The following is a 9272-nucleotide window of genomic DNA, read 5'->3' as shown; positions in this document are numbered from 1 at the left end:
TATCGTGCAATGATTGGATCACTGGTGTACCTCATGATCTGCACGAGACCAGACATCGCGCACGCTGTCCAACGACTGTCGTGCCACCTCCACGCCCCTAGGGCACCGCACCTTGTCGGTGCAAAGCGTGTTCTGCGATACCTGGCTGGAACAAAGCAACATGGGATCCAATTTGGCACTGGTGAGGCAATTCTTACCGGCTTTAGCGACGCTAGCTGGGCGACGCGACCCGACCGACGATCCACCACAGGCTTCTGCTGGCTGTATCTTGGCGGCATGATCATGTGGAAAAGTGTACGCCAGCGCATCACAGCGCTCTCCAGCTGTGAGGCCGAATACATTGCCGCGGCCGAGGCTGCTCGCGAATCCGTTTGGCTCCATGGTCTGATGCGTGACCTGGGGTCTGAGCAGGAATGTTTGACCCTGAACTGCGACAACAAGTCGGCAATCGCCACCGCCAACACTACGGCAATCAGTGAACGGACTAAACATATCGACGTGCGGCACCACTACCTCCGGGAGCTAGTCCGTGGTGGTGTTCTCGTGCTCCACTTCGTCCCAACGGCAGACATGTTGGCCGACGCCCTTACCAAGACCGCAACGAAACATGCGATCCAAAAGTTTGTACGCTGGACGATGGTAGCTCGTTCCCAAGAATCAACATCGTCGCCAAACCTCCCGCCGCAAGGACTGATGGCCAACCACGACAAAAAACAACCAAACCAACGGTCAAGTACACCGCGTCATCAGGGTTAGGGGAGTGTTGAGATTCGGCGACGTCAGCAGCGTGACGGTTGACTCGAATCAACCCTGCCTGACGAAGAGACGAAGGGTTCAATGCAAACGACATTGAACCAAGGGACGGCAGACATTGAACACAGAGAAGGATAGGAGGACAAGCAGCAGACATACCTCCATTAATCACTTTTGTTTTCGCCTTCTTGGACTAAGTCGCTTGCACACGCTTGCCGCTGTTCTCCTTGCGCCTAAGACGAGCAACACGTTTGTTCAAGACACGAAGAGCCGAGCGAGGCGAAGGCAACAGGGTCACAATGTGGCTTTTTTGCACCATTGGAAGCAGGGCGACGGTCTACATGCTGCACTTGCCGGCGAGAGGAATATTCTCCTGCGCATGCACGATTGGGACTCATTCTCGCGAATGCCTCCATAACAACGTCCCGCACGAACGTGATGGTTTGTGCTGCGTCCAAGATGCGCTGTCTGTGACGGCCGCACGTACGGGTCAAGCTGTATACACATTCGCGTCTTTACAAACATGGCGAAGCGACCTGGCATATGGGTTTTAGCTTTACTCGATTCGATGATGAAGTTTTAGTTGTATTCTTTGGTTTCATTCCTTCCTGACAATGGCAAATGCACACCAGTCATTCCACTGGCACGAATCAGCGCCTGTGATTGGGTAAAGAAAGGTATCCGGATAAGTGTTTATCCGTTAATGGGTGGTATATTGGTGCGAAGGCATGATATCGTATTCTAGTGCTCTCGCTTCAGGCGCAATCGCCGTTGATTGTGAGTGCATTTCGGCAGGCTTTGCTCGTCCATGTTGACCGTGAGGTATCAGGGATGCGGGGTTTTCGGTCGTACGAAGCCCCGCGCACTTTATACCCTTCATACAGTTGGTTGCTCTCGACCGCATCGTCTTTGCTCTGAGTTGTGCCAGCCACGCCAAGCTCGCCGCGCACAATTTCAAGCCATCGCTATCCTATGAACCACCCGCTAGTTGCAACATTTCCCACTGAGCGAGCCGAGCGAAGTGATTGTAGCTTCTCGTTGCTGTTCATGACGGTCGTTGTGCTGACATCAAGTTAGAATGGACTATCAACTCGCTCAGCTTGATGCGAGCGAAAACACTGTCATCTCCCTCCGCCTTCGAAGTCCAAAGCACTCGCATGGCGGAAGATCCTTTCCACAGTCAAATCGTTGGTTTTTCGGATACGATATGCGGACAATTCGAAACGGCGCGAGTGTTCATTGACCAGAGCACTTCATGGCCGATGCAAACTGTGCGGGCGTCGTTGCGCGATGGTGACGTGCACATCCTTGACGGCGCGGCGCTGACGCGAATATTTTGTCGTAGTCATTCGGGAAGCCGTCGAAGTACTCGAGTATAGAGACGTGGTGTATCGAGACCCCCATGCCAAGCAATGGACGACGTCGCTTGAGGTCGACGATGTGGTCGTTGCCGCCTTTGGAGACGTACGTCACTTGCATGCTTGACTGCCCAAGAGCCCGACGAGCTGGTGGATCATCTAGGTCGAGTTCAATTGTTTGCGGAGTGTGGATGGTGTGGTGGTGGGCAAGCACGAGTGTGGCCAGGCATTCCTTCAGGTTTGTAGAGGGTGCTTTGATGACAGAGACGATGGCCGTGATGTTTTATAACTCGGAGTGTGCCAACCGTGATAGGGCAGGTATATTGCAGCCAACGATGACGTAAGTCTCGAGTTCGTTGAATCCAAAGTGAACTGAACTACTTGGTCAGGGACAGGCGCGCATGATGACGACGGTGGCATTCCCCCCGTCGGTTGGTGACAAGGACAATGACGGGTGCGATACGACCGATATGGAGAACTCGACGGTCTTTACGCCGCGTCCGACGCCACGAGGAGGCAAGCGCGATGCCATCGATCTCTGCGGTTGCTTTTTGCAAGCGCAAGACGTCCCTTACGTGACCATACCCCTTAGCTCGAATGTACGCAAGCACATATCGACCAACGATTTCCAGGCTCTCAAACATCGCTCTGCATGGTGTAGTACTTCATCCGGTCGCTCAACCTCAGTGGCAATGCCCTGCACGACGCCAGCGCAGTCCTTATAGCAACCGCATTGAGCTCGAATGGCGCGCTGGAGGAGCTCGTCCTGAGCTACAACGCGATTGCAACCGAGGGGTCGCTCGCATTAGCGGCATGCCTTGCAACCAACAACTACCTCCGTCGACTGGATCTGTCCCACAATCACATTGGGGGATCGGGATTGCACGGCTGGCTCACGCTCAAGCAAAACTCTGCTCTCGAGGCGCTCAACTTGAGTCACAACCGCGATATCTCAGACCAAGGTGGGCTTGATGTCCTTCGCGCTGTCGCGGCCGAGCCACTTTCCCTGTACGACCAGGTCAAGTTGGACTTGCTGCGGAAAAACCCAACGCATTCGTACACTCCACAGCTCATGGACGCCCCAGCCAATGCGACTCTTCGGTCGTTGTGCCTGTCCGAAGTCGGTCTGTCCGTGCAGTCGGCGCTTCGACTCGCGCTCGTCCTCCAAGTCAACACAGTGCTCACCCACTTGGACGTGTCCATGAATGGCTTTGCCGACGACAGCAACGTGGCAGTTGCCCAAGCACTAGCACAAAATCGTTCCCTAACAGTGCTAAACTACGCTGCCAACCCGCTGTCGGACACGGCGGCGGCGATCATGGCCACTAGTTTGTCGGGCCATCCTGCGCTCACGACCGTTCATTTCAGTGGTTGTTTCTCTGGACCTGTCGCTGGTGCAAGCCTTGCCTCCACTGTGATTTCGAATCGCACGCTCACCTCTATGGACCTCGTTCGTCAAACAACATATCCGTTGGTGTCCTTTTGCTCACGTTGTGTTAGAGCGGTGGAAATCTCGAACCACCTGGAATCGTTGCACTGTGCAAGGCCATTGGCGACAACCAGACGCTCCAACGTCTCGAATTGGTATGCACTCAGTGCCTTGTCCAGCAAAGGTTGACGATGGCTTGTGCAGACGAGCTCTGGGTTGAAGTCGGACGCTGTCATTGCTGTTCTAGCCCAAGCTCTCGAGCGCAACAGCACGCTGACGTCGCTGCACTTGGGCTACAACAAGATTACCCTCCGCGGGTGCAAGCTCCTGAAAGATGCCATTGCCGCCAACAAAACGTGCAAACTCACAGACGAAACGCTGTTGCTTGAGGGAAACAGCGGCGTCAAGTCCAAGAACGGCAACGTTGTCATCACCGGGGGCCACCTTGTCCATCGTTGAACGCACGATGCCAGGCCTAGTGCGTCCTTGTGTCTCGTTGAGCTCCGTTCTCCCCTGCTCCTGCTAGCGCGCAATGGCAAGCGGCAACGTCCCATGGCATGTTCATTTCAGCATCGTCCTCGTTCTCTGGGGCGCGTGATGCCTACATCTTTGCGCAATGTGCTTCTGGTTTCGAAGACATTTGCAAGAGTGACGTGAGTCCGTTTGGACAAACCCTTTGAAACAATTATACCTTTTCACTACGATTCGATTCCGCATTGCTGACTCGAAGAATGCCACGACGTCCATCGGGGCGTGACCATAGTCATTGGCGGCAGCAGAGACGGCTGCCGACGTCACATTTGTGCCATTGTTCATGTCGATGAGGCATCGGATGACGAATAGGTGGTCATGTTGACCTGCAATTGCGCATGGCCCACGACTTTGTGGAGGTACTTGACGACGCCATTGTCTGTCTGCCTCGCAAGGACACCAGGAACATTACACGACTTGGGGCAGGTCACAACAACTCGACTGGTAGTCTCGTAAACAGGGGAAGGTTTCCGCTCCACAGCGCATGTGCAACGACACCGTTTTGAATGCGCGGCATGCTAGCGAGCTGCTGCACGACTCCGGAGTGGCGCCACTGGTCGTGCCGTGGAGGGATGGCCGCATGGAACGGGGCAAACAATGTACTCTTGATCGGTTGCGCCACACTAATGAGAGCAACCATGTCCAAGCGGACGCCATGGTCGTACGCCACGACGGCATCCACCAGCTCTTGGGACGTAAGCACTGTCGCCGACGATCGCTCCATGAGTGTCCGAGAGAGCAATCACGCTCATTCGTTGGTGAACGACCACAGATTGCCACCACCACATCGTGGCCATCGCGCGGTCTTTGAAGCCCCAACCAGCAAAACCGACGTTGCTACGTTGCCCGTGAGAAGTTGTGTGCCCCCGGAAGTCTCGTCGAGACTACATTACCGTCGTCACCTGCAGGCTCGTGAGACTTGCCAGCGTTGTGTGGGCGGGTTGCATTCTGCAAAGTGTGTCTGCATTCCCTTCGTCCAAACATCCTACCAACTTTTTTGGATGCGATGGCCACACACCACCGTCCAAGTGCAAGTGGTTTGGAAGCAATGGCTTCATGCGCGTGCTTTGCCATCCGTATTTGAGCGCCATATTTCATGCGCATGGGCCAACATGAGTCATTTGTTTGAAGTCGTTGCAACGGCATGTTGTATTGGAGCCGTACACCAGCACCAACGCTGTGCTTGCAGTCCTTGAACAAGGCTAACCCAGTGGCGGACAGCGCGCCCGTTGTCCAAAACTCGATGCACGGCAAGAACGGTGAATCCCTGGGACTGTTCATGTCGCCCAGACCACGGCGCGCCGTGCGCTCGCTCAGGTCAGATGTGCCGTCATTTCAACATTCACGTCACCTCAAATTCGAGTGCATCGCAAGCGCCGAATCGAATCAAGAGGCCGCGACACATGGGTTGTCATGAAGACGACGATGCGGCCGCGTGAAACGAAAACGAGCGACAGTGATCTACCTGGAGCACTGGACGGTGGGTTGCCATCTCCAATGCAAATGGGGATGGCCTCGTTGTGGGGTCATGTACTCATTCACGGTGGCATGGTAATAGTCGACGCAGAGGCAACATGCGTTGGCGCTGCTACTGTGCGTCGACCCAGCATGACTTCAACAACGCCACCCTCCAGCGTCGACGACTCAAGGAAGCCATCCATTCGGACAACGCGGGATGTTACTTCAACATGTCTGCTTGCGAGCAGGGAGGAGCCATCCTTGGGCGAACATGGACCATGCGTCGGTTTGGAAACGACAACAACCTGTTCAAAAATCATGGCACAACTCACAAGTACGACGGCGACCCGTGCATGAACTCTTGAATTTGTGATGCGTTGGAGTTCTCAATGCAATCGCGTCGAGCTAAACGTGGCCACGAGACTCAGCCCCGCCGTGACGAAGAACATGGGAGTGAAGCACCCGCTGCCCAAACACTTTTCCGTGCCGGGGGTGAGTTGCACGCGGTAGAGCGCAGACGAGAGCGGGTCCAGCACGAGAGGAAACCCCACCGCGTTGGCGAGACTCACGAGGCCGTAGTTCTTGCCAAAGTGCCGTCGGCCAAACAACTCGCGAGTCAGTACGGGAAAGAGGCCGAAGACGCAGCCTTCTCCAAATCCCGTCAGCACCACTGGAACCATCATGTACTCGACAGGGCACACGACGAACGACAGCTGGACCACCCCCACCAACACGACACTGGCAGTCAGAAAGTAGCTCCGAGGCACCGTCGACAGCCACGCATCCGAGATTGCTCCCATTGCAAACCGTCCCACCAGGTTGAAGAGCGAGAAGAGCAACACGAGCGTCGGGACGTGGGTGACGTCGCCGCCGTTGGATTCCACGAGGAAGCTCAGGTTGTTCATGACGAAGAGCGGGCACCCCACACCAACAAGCACCACGACAAACAAGTGCCAGAATTGGGCGGTTTGCACCAACGGCCACAGCGTGATGTCTCGCCCGACTTCGTCCTTTCGCTCAAGAGGCATCGCTTCATCGTCTCGCTCGAGGACATGATGGTGACCCCTGGCTTGGAGAAACACAGCGCCAAAGATACACAAAAGCGAGAGCGACGACCCAATGAAAGTGAAGTAGGCGTCGACGTCGTGGTCAAACCACGTGTGGTAGATGTAGGCAAAGACTGCCCCGCCGCCACTGTAGCTGCTGACCAGTAGTCCCATGATCTTGCCTCGATGGATTTGACCGTAGACGCCTTCATTTGCCGCCATGCCTGCTACCGCGGGAAACGCGTGACCGAGGCCAATGAAAACAAAGCACGCCGACATTGCCCAGTGCGGAGCCGATGGGGTCGCGCTGAGAAACGCCGCCAACCAGTAGAACGTCGCAAGCATCACTGCTGACACCAAAGATGTCCACCTGACACCAAATCGATCGTAGAAGAATCCAGCCCAAATGGAGTTGTACTGGCCAAATGTGAAGCAAGCAGCGACAGCTGCGATCTCGCTCTGCGTCATCTCGAGCGCGTCTTTCATCTGACCATTCCACGACGAGATTGCATAGGCCGACCCGAGGGAAAACATCATGAGAGTCCCAACGATCACGCTGGCAGCCTTGGTCCACTCCTCCATGCTGCCGTGAGACGATGGAGCAGTTCAGCCGCGACTGTGCTTGGTGTGTTCCATGGTATCGGCGTAGTATGATTGGTCCTGAACTTGCTATTTGCAACTTTGATTCGTTGATTATATTCGCATTTCGACGAATCCTATTGCTCTATGTGTATATGCGTTGTTGGATTCGCTAATATTTTGCAACTATTAACCAATCAGTAGCATATACATGGTGCTACTTAATCCAAGCCACACAGGCTGACGTCGGTGCTGAGCCCACCGTGAATTTCCTTGTCCTTCAATATCTTGCGCCGTTCGAGGAAGGCTGCCACGCCTTCCATGGCCTCCAAGTCGTGCTTAGTCATCGGGTTGCCTTCCAGCTGCATGACATTCACAGAGGAATGCTGCAGAAACTCAGGGGCGAGTGATTGGGGCGGTCCAAGTTGGTTGTGTCGAGCAAACAAGGTCGTCAACTTGCTGCACTGGCCTAATGCAGGCGGCACATACTGCAGACGGTTGTAGTCGACGTTGAGTTCCTTGAGTTGTGCGCATTGTGCAACTACCGCCGGCACTTCGGTAACCAAGTTCATTGCAACATCCAACACTTCGAGGCGAGCGAGGGACGAAATGCACCGGGGAAACGACGTAAGCTTGTTGTTTCGAACGCTCAACTTGGACAAGCTCATGGGAAGACCATCGATCACGGCGATGACATTATTGTCGGCGACCAACTGCACAGGTTATGAGTCCTTCGTCGCAAGGCGGAATGATCGTACATTGTTGAGTTTGACCAATGGAGACAAGTCTGGAAGCCGTGTAAGCTGGTTGCCATCTACTTTGAGCGTCTTGAGCGCAGTCAATTGCGCGATGCGGGGTGGAAGCTCTGTGATGTCGTTCAGGGACAGATCGAGCGTGTGCAGGGTCGGGATGTTGAACACATCGACTGGAACCTGCTTCAATTTGCAGCCTTTCAAGGACAAGATGCCAGTCGCATGCGCACGATCAATCTTCTGTGCTTGGACACTCTTCTTCGTGATAGCCTTGGCGTCCTTCTTCTCGCGGCTCGATCCAGCGTTTCCCATGATGGGCGAGCGAGTCAGCGCGCTCGCTGCGAAATTAGGTCGGATAACTCAAATCGCTTATCCGGATGCGGTGCCACTCGGAAAAACCGACTTTCCCAGTAAAACGTCCCTGATGAAGTGGTTTGTTGACGTGCTTGCTCAGTAAACCAAAAGGCCGGGAGCGAAGCTGACCAAGCTCAATCGCCCGAGTAGAATTGAAATACAGAATAGGAATGATGTATCTAATGTTTGGGAGCATCAGAGGCCGGAAGGGAAGCGATTCAGGCGCGGGACCCCCAATCGTCAAAATATTTGGAAAAAACCCTCTTATTGCTAGAGGTTTTGTGCGATAAATTGGGCACTCCATCAGGAACGTTTTATTGGAAAAACCATTGATCGAGTGCGGTTTTTTCAACTTAGTGCGACACCATCAAGTCGTCGGCAATCATCCTGTGCTCCGAGCGGTGTTGTCCGATTTCCGCGACTGTGGTCATGATGGCGCACTCCTAGCTGCCTGCACGAAGCGCATCGCTGTGACTCTTGGCTACCCTTGTATACATCACAAACGACCCTGCTCCGCCAACGTCGCCCTGTGACGTGAACCATCCTCGTCGTTCTCCCCGTGTGCCGTGTTCACCCGTGTCCGCATTATACCCGCGGCTGGTTCGCGAAATGCGCAATCACGCGGCCAACTGCAACGCCACGACTACCTGTACAGTACACCAGCATCACGGGAGAAGACAGATCATGGGCACTGAGCAACTGGGGATCTGGTCGCTACCACCGCTTCGACTGGAAACAGTGTGCTTGAGTCACAAATTCGTTTCAAGAGGTCGTTCGAGTCTCAGCACACTGAGAACAACACGTGACTACACTCGCTCGTTTAGACACAGCAGCATTCTTAACCTGCCTTCTGTTTCTCTCGTGGCGAACCTTTCCTTCCTATCGACTCGGCGCTTAGTCTTCCAATTCGGCGGCGAGGGCCTTGGCCTTTTCTTTGACTTCTTCGATGCCACCGACCATGAAAAACGCGGCTTCCGGCAAGTCGTCGTACTCGCCGGCCAAGATCGCCTTG

The 9272-nt window shown here is 54.6% G+C and overlaps 4 protein-coding genes across 5 annotated transcripts; 1 reads left to right on the top strand and 3 right to left on the bottom strand.

The window, feature by feature from the left end:
• Nucleotides 1-9: 9 nt before the first annotated feature.
• On the top strand, nucleotides 10-4305 carry H310_03271 (the record flags this gene model as incomplete). 2 transcript variants are annotated; one of them, XM_008867069.1, is made up of 10 exons in its annotated part: nucleotides 10-751; nucleotides 1499-1570; nucleotides 1831-2046; nucleotides 2099-2217; nucleotides 2275-2349; nucleotides 2425-2451; nucleotides 2501-2710; nucleotides 2773-3561; nucleotides 3612-3695; nucleotides 3745-4305. In XM_008867069.1, the coding sequence occupies 10 exons, from the start codon at nucleotides 10-12 to the stop codon at nucleotides 3997-3999; spliced, it is 2589 nt and encodes an 862-aa protein (XP_008865291.1). In that variant the 3' UTR covers nucleotides 4000-4305. The 2 variants fall into 2 exon arrangements, with proteins under 2 accessions (XP_008865291.1, XP_008865292.1); XM_008867070.1 differs by having other exon boundaries at nucleotides 2773-3695.
• A 193-nt stretch (nucleotides 4306-4498) lies between these two features.
• Nucleotides 4499-4795, bottom strand: H310_03270 (hypothetical protein; the record flags this gene model as incomplete). Its single annotated transcript, XM_008867068.1, has 1 exon — nucleotides 4499-4795. The coding sequence occupies one exon, from the start codon at nucleotides 4793-4795 to the stop codon at nucleotides 4499-4501; it is 297 nt and encodes a 98-aa protein (XP_008865290.1).
• A 936-nt stretch (nucleotides 4796-5731) lies between these two features.
• Nucleotides 5732-7230, bottom strand: H310_03269 (hypothetical protein). Its single transcript, XM_008867067.1, has one exon. It carries the CDS (start codon nucleotides 7155-7157, stop codon nucleotides 5916-5918), a length of 1242 nt encoding a protein of 413 aa, XP_008865289.1. The 5' UTR covers nucleotides 7158-7230; the 3' UTR covers nucleotides 5732-5915.
• Nucleotides 7231-7237: 7 nt separating this feature from the next.
• H310_03268 (hypothetical protein) lies at nucleotides 7238-8333 on the bottom strand. The gene is made up of 2 exons (XM_008867066.1): nucleotides 7913-8333; nucleotides 7238-7867 (listed from the first exon to the last, which is right to left on the bottom strand). Exons 1-2 carry the CDS (start codon nucleotides 8216-8218, stop codon nucleotides 7376-7378), a joined length of 798 nt encoding a protein of 265 aa, XP_008865288.1. The 5' UTR covers nucleotides 8219-8333; the 3' UTR covers nucleotides 7238-7375.
• Between the last annotated feature and the right edge of the window lie 939 nt (nucleotides 8334-9272).

This window comes from Aphanomyces invadans (assembly GCF_000520115.1).
Source record: "Aphanomyces invadans strain NJM9701 unplaced genomic scaffold supercont1.5, whole genome shotgun sequence".
NCBI lineage: Eukaryota > Oomycota > Saprolegniomycetes > Saprolegniales > Verrucalvaceae > Aphanomyces > Aphanomyces invadans.
Note: the sequence above shows the minus strand (reverse complement) of the source record. Positions and strands in the feature narration are given on the sequence as shown.